The 23,193-nt window shown below is 38.3% G+C and overlaps 1 protein-coding gene across 2 annotated transcripts in view; it reads right to left on the bottom strand.

Annotated features, from left to right (window-relative positions):
- The window catches only part of SPECC1L (sperm antigen with calponin homology and coiled-coil domains 1 like), a 69,340-nt gene extending 46,153 nt beyond the window's left edge, over positions 1-23,187 (bottom strand). The window contains exons 1-4 of one of the 2 annotated variants that reach the window (XM_026859636.1): positions 23,147-23,187; positions 8,244-8,433; positions 2,618-2,777; positions 19-1,652 (exon numbers count right to left, since the gene is read on the bottom strand). In XM_026859636.1, the coding sequence (XP_026715437.1) occupies positions 19-1,652; positions 2,618-2,777; positions 8,244-8,396 (1,947 nt within the window). In that variant the 5' untranslated portion in view covers positions 8,397-8,433; positions 23,147-23,187. Of the gene's footprint in view, positions 1-18; positions 1,653-2,617; positions 2,778-8,243; positions 8,434-22,996 lie in introns of both variants that reach the window. The other variant, XM_026859635.1, reaches the window with a different exon arrangement.
- Between the last annotated feature and the right edge of the window lie 6 nt (positions 23,188-23,193).

The following is a 23,193-nucleotide window of genomic DNA, read 5'->3' as shown; positions in this document are numbered from 1 at the left end:
GTTTGTTTTAAACACTACCTTAGCAATGGCATCTTGCAATCGATTGGCATCGTTGCGAGTGTGTGCCAGCTCTTCTTGCAGACTACTGGCTAATGTCTCCGCTTTTTCTTTATCCAGTCTGACACTCTCCAGCAAATCTTGTATATCTGATTTATCTCCAGAGTTGTGTATAGAATACAACTCAGCCACTTTCTGCTTTTCATGCTCTAACTGAGCTTTCAGCCTGTTCATCTCAATCTGGTCACTGGCTACTGTGGCTTTGTACTCCTCTAACGTAGATGCTATTGCTGTTTTGCTTTTCTGCTCTGACTCAATAATCCGTTCCATGTGGTGGTTTCGTTCTTTTAATGCCCCTATCATTTCTTGGGCCTCCTTGTTGTCTTGTTCTGCCATCTTCAAAGTGTTGCTCAAGTGCTGCTGAACACCTAACAGCTGCTCTCGCTCAAACCGAGCATTCTCTGCAAGGTCCATATAGCGCTGCTCTAACTCCATGTAGCGACCGCTTTTCATATCTTCATCAATTACATAGGAAATGTGGTGTTCATCTAAAAGGGACCGAAAATACTCGATCTGACGGCTGAAGTGTTCTAACTTGTCACTTTGCTGGCACAGAGATTCCATAAGGATTACTTTTTCCTCTCCAAGTCTTTCATTCTCACTGTTTAGTTCTTGTGTTATTTGTTGCAAATCAGCAAGCTCTTGAAGTGTGGCTTGGAGCTCTTCAGCTGTACTGTGTTGATTCTCTTCCATCTGATGTATCCGTTCTGTCAGACAAGCTACGGACACTTCACTTGCATTGCCACTGCTTCCCTTCCTAGATCTTTCTATACTTGGTACACCTTCAGACTCCGAAGATGATGGAGCATCTAAGGCATCATCACTTGATGTCAGTGGCTGATAAACTTCACTGCACTCACTGTCTAAATTATCCATGGAATTACTATGTTGGTTGTCCATCAAAGTGTTTTCATCCTGACTTAACAAGTCTTCCATTGATCCAGGTGCAGAACCTTCCACCGAAGATGTCAAAGTACCACCACCATCGCTGTGGTTGCCAGCTGTAATCTCCGGACTCAAAGACTGATAGCCAAAGAGTTTTTCAGAGTTGTCCAGCCTTTGTTCCAAAGAAAAGCCTAATGCATTTAGTCTGTCTTTTAACATGCGATTCTCATTCTTCAGCTGGTTGAGCTCTTCTCGAATGGCAGTGTTTTGTTCCTGTAACTGTAGCAACGTAGACTCTACATCAGTTGGCTGATGGACAACAATGGCCTCTTTTTCTTCAGATTTTTCATCACCTTCAAGCTGATCTTCATTAAGCCCCAGCTGAGCACGCATATCCCTTAGTTCATTCCTCAGATGCAAGATTTCCACATCTTTAGTTTTTGCTAATGTCAAAAGATCGTTCACCTTTGCTTCCAATGCAGCTTTGTCACTGATTTGATTGTCTGATTTGGACTTGCTCATTCGAATATCCGATTCTGGATTGGTGCGACTACGGGAGCGTTTTGCCAGTAGTGTATCGTTGGTCCCTGGCCCAGTCAAAGGCAGCTTTTTGCTCTGGCTTAAACGAGAACGATCACGTATTCTTTCTCTAGAAGAGCTTGACTCTTTATTTCCAGATGAAGTGCTACGCTTAGTTGTGGAACTTGTACCTATATGTTTTTTGAAAGTTGGAACATTAATTTAAAATACAATATCTGTAACACAAGATTGCGTATTTTGTACCAGCAATACAGTGGCTGATTTTCTGAATCACACTGGTAACTACATTTCATAAAATACATATATACAACTTTAATCATGAATCAGTGAAGTTATACTTTAATTGATACATGCTTTACCAATTGCTGTGCTTTACCAGTATTTTGAAAACAAGTTAGACCTTAAAGTTTAACATTTGCAAGTTTCCTGTCTTCAACAGCTTCTGATAAATTGTACAACTGCAGCAGTGTTATTCCTACAAGTTCAAATTGGTCTCTTTTCAGTAGAACTGAATGCAAGCTTTTAAGTGATGGATTGCATATTATGATTCCCAAAATCAAAGTTAAGGTTTTTTTGCATTTTCATCTCATTTCATGAAGATGAGGATAGATTATTAATACTTTCTTTTCAGATGCTTTACAGCTTTGCAAGCAGTACTAGATTCAAAACATAGCAATGGAAGACAAGACACATTTTCATCCATATTGCTAACACACTAAAATAGTCTCACTTTTCTAAACAGTTTCTGAAAGCTCTCTTACTTTATTTCTATAAAGCAATACAGAATGCCCAAAATGGTAACTGCAACAAGTGGTCACATCTTAGAAGATTTAGTGCTTGTGGCATGGATTTTTAAAGACAAATGAAATGATTTTGATGAATTATGATTCTCTAGATTAATAGTATTGCCTAGTTTTATATAGTAGTAGTTGCCTAATCAGTACTGAAAAAATTAAAAGGAACACCCTCCAAAAAGGCAATTACATTATTTAAAAACAGAAAAAGAGCACAGGAGGTGTTTGATTTGGCCGTGACCTTCCTGACTGCTTCATTAGGCAGCTTGGATCTTCAACAGATAGTAGGAAAATAAAAAGCCACCCAACTACCATCTTTAAGCATCAACATATCCATTTACCTGCAATAGTTTTGGGTTTATTTTCCAGACTGTTCATGGTCGTCCCTGAAGCTGAAGACGTTGCTGAAACACAAGTGTTCTTCTTTGCCTTGACACCATTGGTCATTGTCACTCCACCACCACCGGCCATCCCTGCTAAGAGGTCATCATTACTCTTAGTCTGAAAGAAAGGGAAGAAGCAGCTTTAAGACAGCTGGCTGAGAAGTCTGCATAGCCAACATTTCTTCTGTTAAAGATTCCATCAGTTTAAGAAGTACATATTTGACTAGTTGTGTGTCTATGGAAGAATGTTGAAAAGTACAAATGCACTACTGTGCAGGGTTGGTAAGCTGAAATTGAACTTAAGTTCCTACATATGATTGACGATAGAAACCGAGTCTTCCCCTCTCACAGACAAAATGATTAATGTCTCAACACCAAGGAGGAAAAAAAAAAAAGTTAAGGAAACACAGCACAATGTAACACTTCTCAGTTTTGACTGAAAGTTTGCTTAAGCATAAAAATGAAGACAACTCTTAGATAGTTAAGCCACCAAATATTAGGAGGTTTGTATAATGTCCTTCAATAGAATATGATAAAGCATTTTTTTGGCAGACAGGTTCACAACAAAAAGATCAAACCAAAGAACAATAAAAATCAATGCAACACTAATAAAATACCCTTTATAGCTCAAAATACGAAGCTACAAATCACTAGAGACTACGACAATATTCAGGGGGAAGCCACCCTCACAATATCCCTTGTTTTCATGCTCTTTACTAGGCACTCTCAGAGACAGGATGTTTGTTTGATGGACTTTTTGTCCGACCTCAGATGATCATTCCTGAAACTACTGTTAGCCACAAAAGGTGCCTGGAATGTGACACAGCAGTAAGCACAGGAGTCTCAAGAACCAGATTCCCAAACAGAGAATACATCTTCCTGAATAAAGCAAACTCTAGAAATACTACATTCTTAAGTTTTAATTGGCAGACTTTACAACTCTTTAAAATGCAATTTTTCAAATGGCAAAACAAAGTATGCTAAACATTTTTCCCATTATAAGGGAAAGGAAAATTAAAAGAAAACAGCTGTGTTAGCAGCATTCCTTGAGTAACTATTATTCAGCTGGATAACACATTTGAAGTCTCAACAAGCATCCCAGCTAAAAGGTAGCGCTTAGGAATTAGCCAGTTGCTTTACATCATGACTTTCAAATTCCGCAGGTTTATAATTCTAGCTCCCATGCATATTCATATTAAAAACAATATGCTGCACATTATGATTCTATACATTAAAAATGAAGGTACACTTGCTTAATTAAAATAAGTTTAATCTCACTCCATTCTATATAGTTTCTTTTTGCAAGTGTGAATTTCAGAACAGTTAGAAACACCGATCACGATACTGTGGAAAGGGCATGGATGGGATTTGTGCCATTTATGAAAAGGAGCTGCAAAACAAAAGGGAGCTTGGGAAGAGAACATATTTTTTCTGCATGCAGTTGTTAGAAATACATATAATCTACAGATAGAAACAGGTTTTGTAAAGGTAAAATCCTCTAGGACAAGAATGCTTTTATCAAATCATTCAGGAAAAGGTATAGCCTTCTGAAAAGGTTTATAAAGGGCTGGATGAAAACACAGTACTCTGAAGCTCTAGTTTGATGTGCATCTAAGATGGCTTTTCTGCTGTGAAAAGGCCACTGTTGTTCTATCCCACTCTTCTCCGTGTGCTTACGCATTGTGCTGTGTAAACTGAAGCCTTTTCAAAAGGCTCCTTCCTCCCAGGAGCCAGATCAGTTCCTTGATCTGCTGTGTCACACAGCCGTGCAAAACAGCAGATGCAATGTGAGTACCAATGGGAAAATAAAAATGTTGGAGGGCTACAAAGTCAACAAAGTCCACATTACTTGGGAGGAGGGGAGGGGGGGAAGTGTTGAGCATAGACTAGTACTGTATGACAACCCTCCATTAACTTGTAATCTAACCAGATTTCATATCTCATCTAAACTAATTTTGTGGGCATGGGGTAGAGGTGGTGGGAAACAACCCTGTGATCCAACTACCACCTACACCAAGGTATTACAAAAAGGCATAGAACTGGGGTTTTCTATTTTGCTCCTGAATCTGCCAATCAGTCAGCAATAGTTCAAAAATGGACTATTAGCTGTCAGCATTTTTACCCTGTTGAAAGAGTGGGGAAATTAGATTAGGCTTTTAGACACTTATAGTACAAGTACATGTTATCAAGCCAAATAGGTCAAGATGTGACTCAGACTGAAAATAAAAAAAGCTAAGTAAAATACACACTTTCTGACATTAGTCATCTCCAGTCCTTGCTGAACAAAGGAATTTAAGACAGCCATTCTTCTTCCGACTTACCCATAAACTATTTCTAGTCTATGTTGGAAGGCACTGCCTCCTCTGCAGCCAATTAGTAAACAGTTTCTCAAAACTGTAACACTATACTCTTGGCAAAGAAAACTATTTAGCAAAGCTTTGGAAAAATTACAAACCAGCAGCTCTCTTTTCTTAATGCTCCACAATAGCAACCATTCTTGACTAAAAATCAAAGTATTTTTGTAGCATATATTTTTAATAGAAGAAAAATCAATGTCGTATGTTTATGAAACAGCTTTTTCCTCAAGGAAGAACAGTTTCTTCCATTCACGGAGAACATGCAATCCTGCTTAGTATTAAAACAACTATATTAAAATAGAAAAAATTAGAAAAGATCATAATTAGAAATGCTCATCCAGAGCTATTTTGATTTTCTATATAAAAAAACACATTATAATTACACAATTCATATTCTGCTTTCCCTCACATCTTTCTTTCAGTGCAATGAAATTTGAATGATCACCTCTACCATTCATTTCATCTTAGTTTCTCAACATGTATATCTATCTTACAGCACCTCATTCAAATCTATTTTTTTTATATATATATCTAATTATTCCTACCTGGGATCTTCTTTGATGGTTGCTGTTGCTTCATTTGAGTGCTTCAAACAACAAACTTCACAACAATCTGTAATTAAGTTACGGCATTTTGCAAACAGAATACCGAAACCTAGACACATGAATACTGAAAAGACATTCTAATTTTTAATATTCAAATGTTGGTGTCCAAGTCCTGGCTTTTCAGGGACCCTGGATTTTGCAATTCATTTGTATGAAGTACAGCTGCCATCTAATTACTGCTGTGTTAGCATGATCACAAGCTTATAAGCTAAAGAAGTCAAAACCCAATGATCTTAAAAATAAGATCACACTGTTATTTGCAGGGTATTTTTTCACAGATTAAAAACTGGAAGTGCCTGGAAATTAGCCTTCTCCTGTAATAATGTGTGTAGGGTGCTGGAGGGTGCTGAACATTTACAGAAGTCCTGGGCAAAGTGGGAACCAAAAACCTACAAAGAAGTAACCAACAAAAAAGCATTCTGAAGCTGACAGGCAGCCCAACCTCTGGAACAGCGTTCAGCTGTATAGAAGGGTGGGTCTCACTGTTTCTTCCTGTGCTCATTGTCCACAGGCTTTGAAAACTCCACAAAAAAAGGACAAATCTATGGAACAATGTGTAGCAACACTGAACACTGGCCGATGGTTACATCATGAAGGGACAGAATAAAACCAGACTATAATCACAAAGTAGCTTTCAATTTTGCAACATTATTACTGACTGGTATACTACTGTGAATGTGTAATTCTACTCCTTAATATTCACCTTTCATTCAATATGTAATGCAAAGTTTTCTGTATCTATATGCACACTTATTTTGAGGACCAAATATATTAGTAAGCTGTGGCAATTAAAGTTATTTAATGCCATCTTTTTTCTTATTTTTTGGTAAAAGAATATTAAATTACATTCATAACACACACAGCAATTCATCAAGAAAGATGATCCTACAATGACTATGAGGAAAACAATGTGACAAATGCTTCAAAAAAATCAAATATAATGCTATATAAAAATTATTTAAAAACTAATACAACCTGTTATTGATATTGTTTTCAAGACAGTTATTATAAATGTGACTTGCCAGTATCAGTAAGTTGAAAAACCACATACAACAAAGTTACAAAGTTAGTTGTTCAAGTAGAGAATACTCAAAGGGAAGAGTTGTCATTAGTAGTAAGTCACATAGTTGGCACAGCAGCAGCTTTAACAAGTAAAAGACATCCAACTGTATGAGTAAGCCTGGCTATAACAGAAAACTGAGATAAGTCTTAGTAATTCACAGAAAATTTTTCATTGTGCCTCAAACATCCAACTGTCATAAATTCTAATCCTATACCCAAACATAGCCAGAAGTGTTAGTAATAGAAGTAAAATTGTGAAAGCATAATGGGTCAAATTTCTTCAGTGTTAGATCATCCTCCTTTATCTCACTGAGATGTATGACATAAGAAACTTGATAAGTCAACTACAAAGCACTTCTGTTTCCATATTCTTTGAGAGGTTTCTAGAAATACAAAATAAGTAGTTTCAACTAGGATCAAAAGATTATTTAAAGTTAAGAAAACTGCAAGAAACATTGGATGGCAGAGAAAGGGGGGGCACCAGGAGAAAATCTAGCTCAAACCTGGCTTGCAAGTTCATCTGCAAAAGTATTAACCATTCTTCCATAAAAGAAAGCAAGAAGAAAAAAGAGAAAAGGAACACACCTTTTAACTTCAGTAATCCTGCACAGCTATTACAGAGAGACCTCAACCCTTACCACTTCTTTAATTTTAGGTCTTTATTTGCCAGTTATTTAAATAGCTTATCTGGCTTCCCACAGGTGACAGTGGTTCAGGTCCCAGTTGCAGACACCAGCCCTTCTCCTTGTTTTGTTCATTTGCTCCAGGGCAGCAGCAGGAGCGCCCCAGCGCTGCAGGCTGGGCTGCAGAAGGGCGGGAGGAGGTGGGTCCAGCCATGTTTCCATGCCAGGAGAGGGAGGCAGACCAGGCAGGCTCACACCATCCATCCAACCCAGATGCGTTCAATCCCAGGTGAAAGGTCCACACCAGCACACCTCTGTATATCTTACTTTTCTTGGTTGTTGAAAACTATGCTCTTAAATCCACTGCCATGTTTTGCTAATACAAGAGAAAACCTCTACCTTTGAACTTGTTCTAGGAGCAAGAATCAACTTGTGAAAATTCAGCTCGAGCAGCACTTCACACAAAGCAAAGGCCAAAACAGCTAGAAGAATGCAGCTGCACTGACCTGACATGGATCACTGATATCAAAAAGTTTCTCATGTTAGATACCTCATTAGGGTTTTTTTTCAGAATTAGTAAATAACTCTTATCAAATCCCATTAGTCACTGACACACCATTCAAGCATAATACATGACACTACTAATAACATTCATCAGAACGCAACTTCCCCTCCAGTCCTTTTGCAGAACAGCCAAGTTCTGCAAAGTATATTGCTTTCCATCACATCACACATTGCAGTATGAAAAATACAGCACAAATGCCACACAAGGTCCTATCACCCTGCCCAGCACTGTGTAACTATACAAATGCCCTTCAGTTATCCACATAACAAACCTTTAGTCTAAGCTGCATTAACGACATGCCTTAGAATTCTACTCTTTTTAAAGCATTATTGTCAAAATTCTAAATAATCAGAATGTTCTATTGGTTATTACCTTCAAAAGAGATGCTGATGTCCCGGTTTTAGAGAGTTTTGTTACTGCAGACACTGAGGAGCCGTTTTCTGGTTTGGCTTTTTCAGTTGTTTGAGTTTTATTTACTCCAGGCACTTTGGGCACTGAGCCAACACTCCTGCTTGCTTTCTTCATTCTGGGCTGTCTGTTTATGATGCATTTACAAACAAATCTACAAGCAGAAAGAAAAAAATTTTAAATATAAAATACAAAAGAAAAGCGGTGACTTTTTTTTTTATAATGCTCTATTTAAGACCAGAAGCCCAGAATAGCAATAAAGACCACAAATTAAAGCCAAACAGAATGCATGTGACTGACCAATGGTTTTTGCCTTTTTTTTTTTTTTTTTTACAAAGGAATTTTTACCAAGAACTAAGCACTTCCTACAGCTCCACTACAAATTACAGCATTTTTTTTCAGTTCTCCTTCCACAAATGGCAGTGAACCGCGGATATTTTATAAGTGACCCATGTTGCTGAGTTCACTCGTTAGCTAGCAAAAGAAAGGCTTATTAGGGCAGCAATGTTCTTTATTTCTGACTGTGGGAAGGAAAATACCGTGGGAGTATTCAGGCAGCAGCCTGACTACTGAATTTGAGAACAACACTGAATTTGAGAAAAGATTACACCAGCTTGGTAACTAAAGTACTGATAGTAACAGCAGTTGCAGAGAAAAAAAAGTCTTTTACAAAGATTAAAATAAGTTGAAAAATGTAGATTCCCTGAAGCTACTATTATTACAAATCACATTAATAAACACATGGGATTTTACGAAATTTAATACTTGTCATATGATTATGAGGATTATCTCTGAGAAGTAACTACACTTAACCCCACCGCATTCCAGAGTCAGGACACTTCAGCATCTTTACCTTGCCTTCAAGTTTTCTCAAAGAGCAGACAACTGTCATGCTGTCATTCCAACCATGAGCAAATAAATGAAACCCCAGGAAACAAAGCTGACTTTACTCAAACCAGGAGCAGCTGCAGCAGACCCGAACACTGCAGTTAGCACAAGAACTGCTAATTCTGAAAGACAACTTAAGAAAGGGTAGACTAGCCCACAGCCGTAACTACGAAAAAGACTAGGCACACTGGAATCTTCTTCCTTCTTGCAGGAGTAAGACAGTTGGCAGCTGTTTTCTTCATCTGCCCTGAGTCAGAAAACACATGATGGAAGATTAAGAGGAAGCTTCCACTCCCCTTTCAGTCTTGCAGATTCTGGGTGGAAGTGATTGGGTTTAGCTGAGCCCAATATCCTGCAGCTGATTAGAAACCTGAAACACCTCTAGTTGTTTCCATCTCTTAAAAGTGAAGCATTTCAAAGGTACAAAAAGCAGACTGATGATTGAGTCTATGCGACATGCGACACAAAAACATAGTGATCAGGAGTACTAATTCATTTCAGCTAACAAAATTAACACCATACACTTACACACGCTCCTTCCTCCCCATCACCACCTCAGCTGCACACAAGTATATTTCAAGTCCAACTTTTATCAAAGTCAGTAAAACTCCAGGAGTTTCAACTCTTCAGACCCCTAAGTGCTGTTAACAGAAGCAACAGGAAGTTTCATTTTAAGACACTTAAAATATTTGTTTATAACTTCCAGATTCCCTTTAGCTCTGAAAGCTGGCGTGAACAGACACAGAAAACTTCTGTTTGCTGTTGCAGTTTCATCATCAGAATGTCAAAAATGCAGCGGTCCTGCCATACGGCTACTAGTAATCAGAACGCCTTCACAGAAGATTAAATAACCAAGAGATAATTTGAAATGAGACACTCCTAAGAAAACCAAAACCCAAACCAGAAAAGTCCCATGAAGATAATGTTTGCTATACACACATAATTTTAAGTGGTACAACTGCCTACTAGATTCCAGAAGCAGATACTAATGTTTACAGGTAGGACCAAGTTGCCACACTTACATTTCTTGCCTTTTTCATGTTTATGAATTGAACGCTTACTTGTGCTTTTGATCTTATTCAATTGAAAACTAAAACTGAAAAGACCAAAGAGAAGAGACTTGTTTAGTAAACTGCCATCATTACTATTGAATGGTATTTTTGATATTCTACGAACTATGTAAAACAAGTTGCCCATAACATGTTTGAGAAATAATAAAAATTTCTGTGCACAGCCTGTTGTGAAACTGACTGTATTTTTAAAATTACCTCAAAACAACCCACTATACGATTGCAACAAACCCAGTAATCAGAAGTATGGCTTTTTGACAGCTCATAGAACTAGTAAACCAGAGCTGTAATGAAGGTTATGGTACTGGCAACAGTATGACTATCACACGTTGGGGCAGAGCTTGACAACCCTGTCTGGCAATCTAGATAAAGCAGTAGGTCCAGCTGGCCTGCAGACACCCAGCAATGGCCATTTGCAATACACATTTCTCAAGTCTACAGAGCACATTTCTCAAGTCTGACACATCTGACAACATGCCAGATATACCCTACACATCCATGATCTTTGCATGCACAGTAGAAGACCAATGCATTTGGGATCTGCTTATTACAGTGACTAGTATAGTAACATAACCCACTGGATGTATCATCTCAAAAAGAAATAAAAGGTAATGTCAGCTTTTACAGTACAAACCATTTTTACTCTTACAAATATATCACAGAGGTCATTAGTGACAAAAGACTGTGTGAGGTCAAATGTTTCTCAACTGTAACAGTTTGTAAAAAATGAATGTTTTAAAAGTGTTTCTGAAAACGTTTAACAATACTGCTTCAACTGCAACTGCATAGCAAAATGATGTAAATAAGTGAAACTGAGCAAAGAAACTAAATGTAATCCCCATCTTTCATCACACCATTGCTTTTCAAATATCAGTAAATTTGACATTGAAAAACACTATTTGTGATTTACTGAAACTCAAAGGTAGAACCTTTCCAGAAGCTTCAAAAATACTTAAGAGGACAGGGAAGGTTAGGCATCACTGTTCCTGTTTTACTTCCAGAGAAACTAAGCTCTAGTAATTACTTTCTTACTGAAAGACCACTGTGTAATTATAGTTTAAAAAAAAGAGAAAAAGATATAAATGAGTCCAGCTTAACTTAAAATATGGACAGAACATTAATTAGTATTACAGGTTCCAAAAGCAGCTGCTCACTCAGGCTCCTAAAGTGAATTTATGACCTCTCAGTGCCAATTTCTCCTCTTACACCTCCTCCAGGAAGGAAGAAGAGGATGGGGTTTCAGCACTGAAAACAGAAGACATCAATATTGTTGAACTGTAAGTGGAAAAAGCCCTGCTTCACCCAGTTTCTCACAAGGCAGGTATCACAAATAAAGACTACCTTTATGGTTCTAAAGATGACCACCACATTCCTTAGGAAGACACAGTATTAGGAACCAACAATAAATCTGTCTCTGCTGAACACTAAATTTTAAAGTAAGAAATAAAATACTCACTAGCCAAGTGAATTTTTCTGAAGATTAACACAGAACACTAATAATTCAAATAAGAGCTAAAGTATTATTTCAGTATTATTTTTAAAAAACAAATGCTGCATATAAAACTAGTTTATATTTTGTCCTAAGAAAAAGGATGGAATTACTGAAGACTTCCTTTCCCTTTACATACACCTCCTGCCACCTCAATGGAAAAAGTAAAAAGAAAAAAAAAGAGCGAAGTAGAAACTTAACACTAAAAAGTTCCAGTGGAATTAGGAATTGTAACTCTACAAGACAGTCAAGAGAGACTTCTGGAGGTCCCTCATATCACATTATTAAACAAAACACTCATCTATCAACACACATAAGACGTTACTGGAAAACAGTTGAGAAATGTTAACACTAGAGTACCAATTGTAAAATTAATCAGGATGGGAAAAAGCCAAAACAAGTCCAAAATATCACATAGAAAACTGCATCTAAACTAAAATATAACTATTCACTCTAACCTGTACCCCTTCCCAGATGTCTCTCTCTCCACAGCACACATAGTACAGGAAACAAAAGGAAATCTTGTTCAGGAGTATGCTCTCCTTGCTCTGGTGGAAGCATGTGAAACCAGTCCTGCATTTTATACCAACTGCAAATACAGCTCCATAAATAATAATTTAAAAGTGTTTTGCCCAATAGCATAGCTCTGCTCTTTACTGTAAACTGATATGATACATCAACCCAGCCAACATGAAATGCTTTCAGGGTTACTCTTATGTACTCTTTAGAAACCTGAAAACTGAAGAGGAGGTGTGTATGATATCTTACTGTGATTATTTTAATCTCATCCATTATTTCATATACTTATTTATGCTGATATTGCTGTCACAAAAGTAAGGCTCAATTACAAGACTACAAAAAATAGTTTCCTGTGCCTATAAGAAGGTTAAGCAGCAAAGAAGGTATTAGCCTTTTGCCTTTGGTTGAAAATACGAAGTTATCAAGAGGTATTAAGCAGTTTTATCTATTAAGAAATTGTGAACTATTAAGAAAATTAAAATATAATACTAAGATTATTTGTAAGAGTTCTAGAAAAACAGAAACAACTGACGCCTCAAATTTGAGGCAACTGAGCAGTTTTAAAACATCAAATACCCAAGACAGGGGAAAATAGGAATATTCACATCTAAAAGCAATAGAGTCAGTACACTTTCACTCTCTATTTGCACAAGTTCTTTGGTTTTGATATATTTAGGCTGACAATTCTGCCCAAATAATTAGGAAATGACATTTTTAGGTCACTTATCCAGTCCCAAAAGGCAAAACTGTGAAGAAAAGATTATGAAATATAGCCTCTTCAACTCCCTGTAAAACACAGATTCAGAACTTCCTATCTCTGCAGGCAAGACAGCATAGTGACCAACAACTTAACGTCTGGGATATGAAATAAGCTACATACTAAGAGACAAAAGTTCTCTACATTTATATGGCTCAAACTTTCAGCCTGTAGGCTGCACAAGCACTCTAAAACAATGTCTCTTGCCCAGTAATTCCAAAAACATAATCCGTTAACCACTGGATTCCAGAAGCCCAGAGCAAGCAGTGCATTTGTTTTATTGCTTAAGATCAAGACATCAGTTTTAGTGACTTGAAAGTTTGCTGATGCTAGAGGGTTACTTAAGATACCAAGGATAACAGGAAACTGCATGGAATTACAGAAGACCCTGATGAGACTAACCAGACAATAAAAACAGCAAATAAAATTAAACACAGGTAAACACAAAGCAATCTATTTCTTGGGGAAAAGTAACTTCACAGCTTCATATATAAATGTGCTCTGGACTCATCAGTATTGCTCAGCAAGACTTCAGTGTTTTGATTCATAGCTTCATTAAACTATTGGTACAGTGTTTCAAATAAGGCAAAAAAAGCAAAGCAATTCCAGGAATTAATAAAAAAACAGAATAGAGGACAAGCCAAAAAACACAAATCAAATTTTTTTTATCATCTACCCACACTTTAAATGGCATGTGCAGTTCTGGTGTCTCAACCTCAAAAAAAGGGTTTCTTATAGACATGAAAAAGGTTTAGCAAGGGGCAAAAATGAGATGAAAGGTATGTAGAAGATCCATGAGCCATCACACAGGGAATATGACAAAAGCCTATCAAATCTTGAATGGCATCGAGAAGGCAGACTGGAACTGGCTGTTAATTGTCTCTTCCACTGCTAAAATTAGCCACAAATACATACAGTTAGAGCCAGGTTGAAAGTAAAAAAGAATAAGCTGTATGTTTAATGCAGACTGAAAGAATGCTGTGGCTGCACAAAGCACAAGTGGGAGACTGGACATGCACAAGGTAGAGAAATTCCCTAATGGATGCTAAATAGCTAAGCACAAAGGGCTCAGAAACCCTTCTGAGCTAAAAATAATTGCAGGGTGGGAAAGCAGTCAGGTAGGAGGGAAGATTTCAGTTTTGGTTGTTTTTTTCCTGAGGCATCTGCTCACAGCCACGACTGGACGCAAAGCACCAGGTGGGATGGATCCCTGCTCCAGTCAGGGCGGTGTCTGCTACGTTCTTATGCCATGAGGAAAATATACAGATGTCAATGATTTATGGGTGCTGGAATTTTGGAACAACGGCTGCAGGTAGTTACTTAGAGAGAAAAGGACTTTCGTACTACTTTCTGCATAAAAAATTCAAAAGGGCCTTTACAGTCTTCCATTACAAGTTGTAGAATTACAAAAATAGGAATTTGGCCTTTATGTTATTCATCCACTGTTTTCAAGCCACATTTGCTATTGCTACTTCTCCTTTAAACAGAGGGGAGGAAAGACCAGATATTTGGTCAAGAATTGGCTGTTATACACCTAAATTTCTCTACTCCTTCTTTGGAGAAAACTTCAGAACTGTAACTGCTGTGAGCAATGTGTAACCGTTGCAATACTTAACATTCCAGACAAGTGACAGGAACATTTACAGAAGAACTCCTAAACTTAAGAACTGTGCTCTAAAAGCCTTTTCATAACAAATTAAATAATGTAGTCTTGTTTTCAAGCTCCTACTTTAAACAACCGCTATTTCAAAACACTACCGAGGAAAGAAAAAGCAACTGTTCGTCAACTAAATCCAACTGATTTCTTCCTAGCATGGGGAATCTGTTACACGAGGAAGGTGCTCACTGTCCAAAACTCAGTTTCAGCACTAACTTTTACATTAACTGCAACTTCAGAAATTGTTTTGGTTTTTATTTTCAATTGTAGTTTTGGAAGCCAGAATAAAAGTTTAGGTAAATCTATAACTTATTGATATCTATCCTAGAGCTGATTAAAAAAAAATATTCTAAGTGGGCTAAGTACCCCATTGCACACCCATTAGCTATGGCTGCTCACACTATAGACAAGAATACCATCCACATTACTATTATACAGGCTTTGTTTCACTGGTGTTGATAATACATGTCATGAAAAATATTCTTATATCTAAAGGCAGTCTGTGTGCCCCTCACAATGCAAGCTGAGATAAACCTCAACAGGCAGAATATGATAAAGGAAACAGAAGAGGGAATATAACATGCAGAATATTAGCACCATAAACATGGACAACACTAAAACCTGGGGTTGGCAATGTTGTCATTTTTCACTCCTTTTGGTAAATTTCAGTTGCATCCAAATTTTGAGCCATGCATTAACAGATTATATTATATAACCTAATTCCTGGATAGTAATTACATCTCTCTGTCAGATTTTAAAGGCTTAAACAGACTTAGCAGAAATATCAACCTTCTCTGTAAAACCCGTAGGTTTATATTCCAGTAAAATATAACAAACTCTTATTTCGGCACTGTCGGTTTTCTGAGGAAAAAAAAAATAAAATTAACACAATAAATTTCCCAGCCAAAGGACTGGCCAGCTTTAACTATAAAAGCAGCTAGTCTAAAAAGTCATACTTAGTTAACCACGTCAACTGAAAATGTTATATATCCTTATTGCAAGCACGTTCTAAAGCGTTATTACAAAAATCAGTAACCTTCCAGTTACAAAGGTGTATTTAGTGTGTCATATAACCCTACGTATATACTGCATTCCTTAAGCAACAATCAGAGTCCTCTGCACACATGGAAATTTTCCTTGCACTGCCAGGGAAGTAAGTATACTTTCAAAACCAGTGATGTATAATTTTAATACCATGGAATTTGGCAGAGTAGCACAACAAAAGGTGCACAACTAACACAAGAGCTTCCTTCTGTTTCAAAATTACTAGCTCACCAGACAACATTGCATTGCAATGTACGTTGTCTCTGTCTAGCACAGCGGTTCCCAAAAGTGCAGACTAGAGCAGGTAACCAGCGCCGACCTTTTCCCTTTTGTCCACTGAAAATGTTGTCAGCTCTTGTATCAACAACTGCAGCAAAATGCACAGGGAGAAGAAAGGCAGGCAGCAGCTTAGCTCTCATCAGAAAAAAGGGGGAGAGAAAGGATGCGCAACATGCTGTTTTCAGGAGCTAGACCAGCAGCTCTCAGGTAAAACCTGTAAGATAAGTGAAAAGCTTCAACCAGGTCCCATGTTCACCCAAAACACTTCATTAGATCTTCAGTTTGTGTAAAACCCAAAGCCTCCAAATGATGTTTCCAGCATGGTTACAATGACAAATCTGTTCCTAGCAGCTGTTCACTAATGTATCCTCAACTTGGGGACTTCCTATTGCCTGGTTTTCTGGAACTGGGAGGTGACTGGGTGCTCACTATGTCCACTTCACCACTAATCTGGTCTGGCAACATTCCTGAAGGCATTGCATCAAAAAAATAGAGAAAAGGAGAAGCATACAGAGATACATCCCCTTAGGACCTTCCCAGCCCCCAGGTGCTTACAGCTGTGACATTCCCAGCCCCAGAAGGACTCTCCTGGTCTCAGCTGGACCAAGGGAATGGCCTGGAAGGGAATGGCCCATTCACAAACTAGCCTTGCTAAGGGCTGGAGGAGGGAAGTGCCTGCTGGGGATTGCTTAAGCCAGTCATGAAAGTAATTTAATTGTACCCTGTCACCAAAAGTGGCAGTCCCACCCTTTCCTTAGTCCTCTCCCTTCTTTCAATTCTGGAGATCATAGTTCATTTTTTGATGAGTTGGTCTTTCAGTCAGATCAGGACTGATCTGACTCACCTTATAATTGCTAGATACTACGCAAAGGAAGCAGCGGGACGGAGAACTGGAAAAAAGAAGGGAGGCTCACCCTTTCAGAGACTGTAGCCCCAAGTTTGTTTGAATTCAGTCTCAGGTTGTTGGACACTCAACAACAGCCATGATTGCCTTATTGGCATCCAACCACCACCACTTTCCAAGCCACATTATTCTGTGGAGCCACATGGTAAAATAGATGAAGCAACAGATGAACTGTGTCATTTTTAAGCAATTGACACAAGACAAAACCAGGCACTGACCACTGCAGAGGGTCTGAAGATTGGCTACCTATGGGTTTGAATTCTGTGCTCTGACAGACATGTTCCTTTACCTCCAAGACCTGTCTGCAGCACATTCATTACTTAGTTTAAATCCTTCAGGCTTGGCAGACAGACAAGAGACAGAACTGCATGCAAATCTTTCCTAAGAACCTTGGTATCGCTAGGGGAGGAGCATTTACCTACCCCAGTGTTGAACCCCAAGGACATACATTTGACTCATATAGGAAGAAAGTCCTTGGGACTGGATGGAGAGGCTTCCATCTGTAGCCACTATTTTTTTTTTCCTCCCCCAGGAAAAAGGATAAGATGCTGTCTCTCTTCCACATTTTTATTCCAAGCCTTCTGGAAAAGAGTGAATCATTAACCATTTCTGGAATCCCTGTTTCCTTGGACAGTTTGGTTGCTGCGCAATGCAGGACTCTACCCAGGATGGGGCCTGGGAAAGCACCAAGAGCCCAGAACCAGCACAGCGTCCCTAACTGATGTGACTTTGATGTGCTGATACCACCATGGAATGCGAAGCGCCTAATGCTTTAGCACTTTCCATTGTGAAACACTTTTACAGTATTTCTTTGAGAAGATCCTATACCTCCAGGTTTTGTGGTGAGCCATGTTTAGCTGAAGGCCTTGGAATAGTTTTCCCATTCCCTCCAGAAGAATGTAGTCTTGTTACTAAAAAAGGCTATGCTGAAGTCTTTATAGTGTTTTTTTTTTCCTTCAAATATCCTTTACTTACAACACTAATAAGTCACAGACTTAATGGAATTTTCTTCTCTAGATAAATACTATTTATTTACAGGTATATATGAGAAACATTTTCAGAAAACTGTCAAGAACTTCTTATAATGCATATTTGTATAATTTTATGATTTTAATATAGCAAATTTACTTCTGAATGTGAAATGCAAGTAGACTGAAATCTCACATGCACATTTGAAACTATAGTCTCTACAACATTTTTACTATTTTTCCTGAGTGAGCTTTCAAACAGAATTTATACTGTTTACTAAGAATTTGAAAGTGTTGGGTATATTTCAGTCAGAGTTAAAATGCAAAAAGAAATAGGTACAAAGCCTAGAATATCAGCATACAGAAGATCAAACCATGAAAGCATAATACAGAGCATATGGTATAAACAGTAGGTTTTGTTTCTTTGTGACAATTGATGCATAAATACAATAAATCAATCCCTGCCATTAATGACAACCTTTTAGGGATGAAAATAGTGGTAACTTTATAAGCAGGAAACAAAAGAAACTTAGGAGACTCACACCAGATACATGGATAGTGGTCCAAAGATATGGGACCAAGCCCCTGTATTTTAAGTCCACAAGAATGAAGAGGCTGCCATCACCATGGAGCAGCACAAGCCACAGGGACCTCCAGCACCTTCACTAGTCTTTCCATTAGCTTCAGTGTGTTAATATAGTACTGACTGCATCTGGAGGAAGAAAAATCACAGCAGCGAAGAAAGAGGGATAGGCCACCCCTGAAAATCCATAATGCTCGCTTAATTAAGCTTAATTAAGCGGATTTATACTGGTAAAGAATATTATATACTACAAAACAAGGATACTTCGCTATTAAATCAGGATTCTAGGTTCTATTCCTACATCTGTCCATTTTCTTCTACGGCTTTGACACAACCAGTTCATTGCACCTGAGCTCGGTTGTAACTCATAGTGGTATCTACCATAGCAAACTATCAAAATGTTCGGAGAACAGCTTGACAGCATCCTTAAACTTTTTCAAAGTCATAGGGATGCCCATACTTACAGGTTGAGGAAACCCTCTCCTATAGTTTTGTACAAGGCTAGAAAGAAAAATAGCAACAGTCGTGGGGAAAAAGTTTATGTTAGAAAATATTAATTTTAACTTCTTAATTCTTGATGAAAAACTCTCAGTATACTCAAACGCAGTGATGTTGCCATGTTAAAGGATGAATCTCATATCTACAAATCATAAATCAAGAATAATTTATTCTCAACTTCCAGCAACTGTACCCATTCAAGAAGGTCATTGTTTCCCAAAGATACAAGTGATTGTCCATCTGATATAAGCAAGTGAAGATAAAAAGTAGCTTTGCATGATTCTACCATTGCGAGGAAAGATCTTTTTTGTCACAGAAACAAATAAAGGCAAAACTAGAACTTCAAGTGAGCAGAGTTACTCAGCAAAATTTGTGGTAGGAATTGTGTCTAGAAGGAACAGTTTAAATTATTTTTTTTCCTTTTCCTCCAGAAAAGCCCATAGTCCTTCAGGGACTTGAAGGAAATATTTGCCATTAACTATTTACAATACTTGTTACTTCTTAGGGAAAAGCAAACTGAAACAGACAAAAGCATGGTTTGCACAGAAAGAAAGATTTTTCACTGCACAACAGATGCTACTTTAATGCATACCTGTTATCAAACCTCAGTGCCATTTAGCTTGCTAAATAAAAGAAACTTTAAGCTCAGAACAACTTTGAAACTCAGTAAAAAAAAAATAAAAATAAAAAATCCTATGGCTAAACAAAGTCAAGCTCTAATAGACCATTTTTATAAACTTGTCTGTGTCAGTTAAGACTTGTCAATATGAAGACTGCCAATTTTAGCAATGAACAGTGAACTATGTTGAAGGAGCCTCTCCAGCACCAACCCTCACACAGCAAGGAAATTCTGTAACAGAAGTTTCAAGAAGGCTCCATCTGCCAAAACCACTGTGTGCTTTTAATTAAGAACACATATAGAAATGTATTAAGAATACAGAAACTTTCAAGGAGTGTTAAGAATGCCAGCTTCTTGGTCAAGCTTTCCACCCACCCCCGCAAATGTAGATCCCATAGGAAATCATTCTTCACAGCATGTACCTGTTCAGAACACGTATCCTACACTGGCTAAGTGACCAAAGTCAAGTAAATGTTTTTAGCATCAGAAAAATACCAATACTTTTAGGCTGATGTCATCAAATACATCACTCAAGTACTTCAACACTACCTTTATTATTTTTCAATACTATTTAAATAGTAGATGTTTGATGCTCAGTTTATTTTCCTGAATAAAACTGCATATATACCAGCTAGTTGCAGGTGATCATTAGCTTGGCTTCATTCTGGCAAACAGTCCTGGAAAATAAAATCAACTGAGGATCATGCAAGACTTAGTTTCATAAATGTCAAACCAAGTCTTAAAGTAAGTAAAAATGAGTTATTTTCTCTCTTGAAATTTTGCTTAAGTGGCTTTACAACCCCTTAATATGTAACAAATGGCTAGTTCTAAATTATGATTTTTTAAAAAATTTTTGGTACTGAAACCTTGCAGATTGATCCCCTTTAACAACTCTTCTTTCACCTAACAACAAATTATTCTCGTATTACTCTTTTCTGCAATTTGGAAAGCTAGTAGTTCTGTCACTTAGCTGCAACACAGTGTCAGTTCTTTGCGAAATTAAGGTATCCAGAGATATTCACATACAAAGATGAAAATCAAAAGTTGTAGCGCCTTTACAGTAAAAAAAAAGTCCTCTTTCCCAAAGAAAATCATGCATGTGTGTGTGAAAACTCTAATGATGAATTATATGTTAAAAGATAGTATCCTATGATTATTTGCAGGCTGCATTAAACTGTTAAGTGCTCCAAATGGTGGCTTCTCTGATCATTTCAGCTGGAACAAGCTCAAAAGAAACAAGTAATATATTCCTTGTGACTAGTCACTTAAGGCTATGATTAAGTATATAACTCTGCTTCTAACACCCGTTTTTTCTCCCTTTTTCAGTATAAAGACTAAAAATAAGATCAAATGGGGTGATTTCTGAAGCCAGGAAGTACAAGCATAACTTTTCTTATGCTGTTTTTCCCACTGAGCAATAGAGATTTAGTCACATTAATAGAATTATACACTTTAGAACTGGATCCCAGTTGGCAAGACAGGCTCCAACGTCGCAAGATCAAGGCAAGAAAAAAAGAACTTCTGAAGTACGTTACTAAAAGATCTCATAAGGAGTTTCCATTGCATGCCTCCACCTTCTGCGAATATACTTTCCTCTTTCATACTAACAGGAAAGCAAAAATGGCACAATCTTATTTCCCTTCATCATATTACTTGTAAGCATATATTTATTCATACCTAAAATGTTAACTGTACATCACCTCATCTATTCTGTACAATTAAATCTTCGCAGTATAAAAATAACTATTCCAACATGCACTTAGAAACTTCTAAAACTCCTTGGCCACCCCTTACACTAGAAACTAACACGGGCCAGAGATCTTTCTCCAGTCCGGAGGCAAACCTGCACTGTTTGCTTTGTGGCTATACAGCCAAAATCGCTTTCCCCTCTCCCCCATCCAGAAAGGGTGGCCATGTCCCAACTCTGAACAAGTCCTGGCATTTGCACCTTTGAATGATGCCCAGGTATGGCTTAGGAAAATGCTAGGTGGCCTAGCTAAGCCATACCAGCGGCTATGCTGACAATTTACTAGCATGAACAATCACATGCCAGACCTCAGCCTAACACTCGTGTCTTCTTTGATTTGCTACTATGTCCACAATCTCCACTGAAGAAAAAGTTTGCTCAAGCCTCTCCTCAAGCCTGACATGGAAGACGCCAGGTAGCATGCCTGGAAGGCCACAAAGATCACACTGTCCTAGGTCACAAAGAGGAAGGGAAAATACCACAGAGCTGATAAGCCGCAAAACACAATAAAAAAGTACAGTCCATGAGAACTGGAAAACCCTGCACAGAAGTTTGCCCACTGTGACATTCCACCATCATCAATTTTTAATAAAAGTCCTTTATACTGCTAAAGAGAGAACACAGATCTTTTTCAACGATCACACCAAAACTCACATCAGCAACACACATTGACTTGAGCACATAGAACTGGGAAATGTGGACTGCAGTGTTTATTTAGATGACACTGTATTTGACAGAAGTGATACAATAAATTGGAAAGATTTAAATTAAGATGATTTGAGATGTTTTGCTCCCCACAATTACATACTGTATTCAATAAAGAAAGAAAAACAGACATGGGTCTTCACACATAGAAAAACTTCTGAAACAAGTTTTCTCTTCTTTCACATAGTCTACCAGCCTAGAATCTGATTTTTCCATTACCTGAAAATTAAGTGGCAGTGTTAACAAGAAACAAGAGACTACTGCCGTCTCAGTGACCAACTCTTTTCATTTTTGTTAGCAACTACCTAACAACAAACGACTAGGCTGGAGGGGGGAGGAGAAATTCTACTGAGCTACTGCAGAACTGTACTGTGATCCACAGAGTGTTAACAGCAGCCACTGACTTTAGTTTGCCTACGTTTCAGCAGCCAAAGTCCATACCATTAATTAAGCAGGAAGCAGCAACAGAAGGTTTATGTTTGCTTTTGGGGTGAGCAGAGTTTGCACAGACTACGTCTTTTGACAGAACCTACAGCTCTTCAGAACACTTCACTCAGTTTACGGGACCAATCTTCTGCTACAAGAGAGCAATGTTTTCCAGATCCTAGCACAGACAGACACTTCATGCAATCACAGGCGGTGAGATGCTGTTGTAGAGAGAAGCGTGCAGTTTGCTGAGCATCAGCACTGTATTGTTTTTCTCGCTGAGGACACAGAGTATAGAAAACTCTTAGAACAGGCTGGTGACTCTGATTTTGGCCCAGTTATAGGAACGTGCTCTCCATCCCTGGCACTACCAGCTCATGTACAGCTTGCAAGAAGAAATAGTGTGAGGCACAGGAAGGCAGACTGAAGGCACAAAACTGGAACTTCTAGGATCTTTTAGCTATAAAAATGCAGGAAAACTGTACTCCAGACAAACGTGAGACAAAGGTCCTCCCCACCACACCAAAACCTAGATACAAAGGTGTTCAAGGGCAAGCTCTCTACCTTTCTCCTCAGGAAGCTCCCACACGCACACACCATCCCTCTCCGCAGAAACAACCCAGCAGCGTAAAACAAATGATTTCACCGCGAGACGCAAACGCGGGCAAACCCGAGCTTGCCTCAGTAGCCGGGAACCGCGAAGCCCTCCGTTACCTCGCCGCCTCCCGGCCAGGCGGGCGAGCCGGCCTCCCCCGGGGCAC

The sequence above is a fragment of the Athene cunicularia genome (genome assembly GCF_003259725.1).
Source record: "Athene cunicularia isolate RWA chromosome 15 unlocalized genomic scaffold, athCun1 chr15_part1, whole genome shotgun sequence".
Taxonomy (NCBI): Eukaryota; Metazoa; Chordata; class Aves; order Strigiformes; family Strigidae; genus Athene; species Athene cunicularia.
Note: the sequence above shows the minus strand (reverse complement) of the source record. Positions and strands in the feature narration are given on the sequence as shown.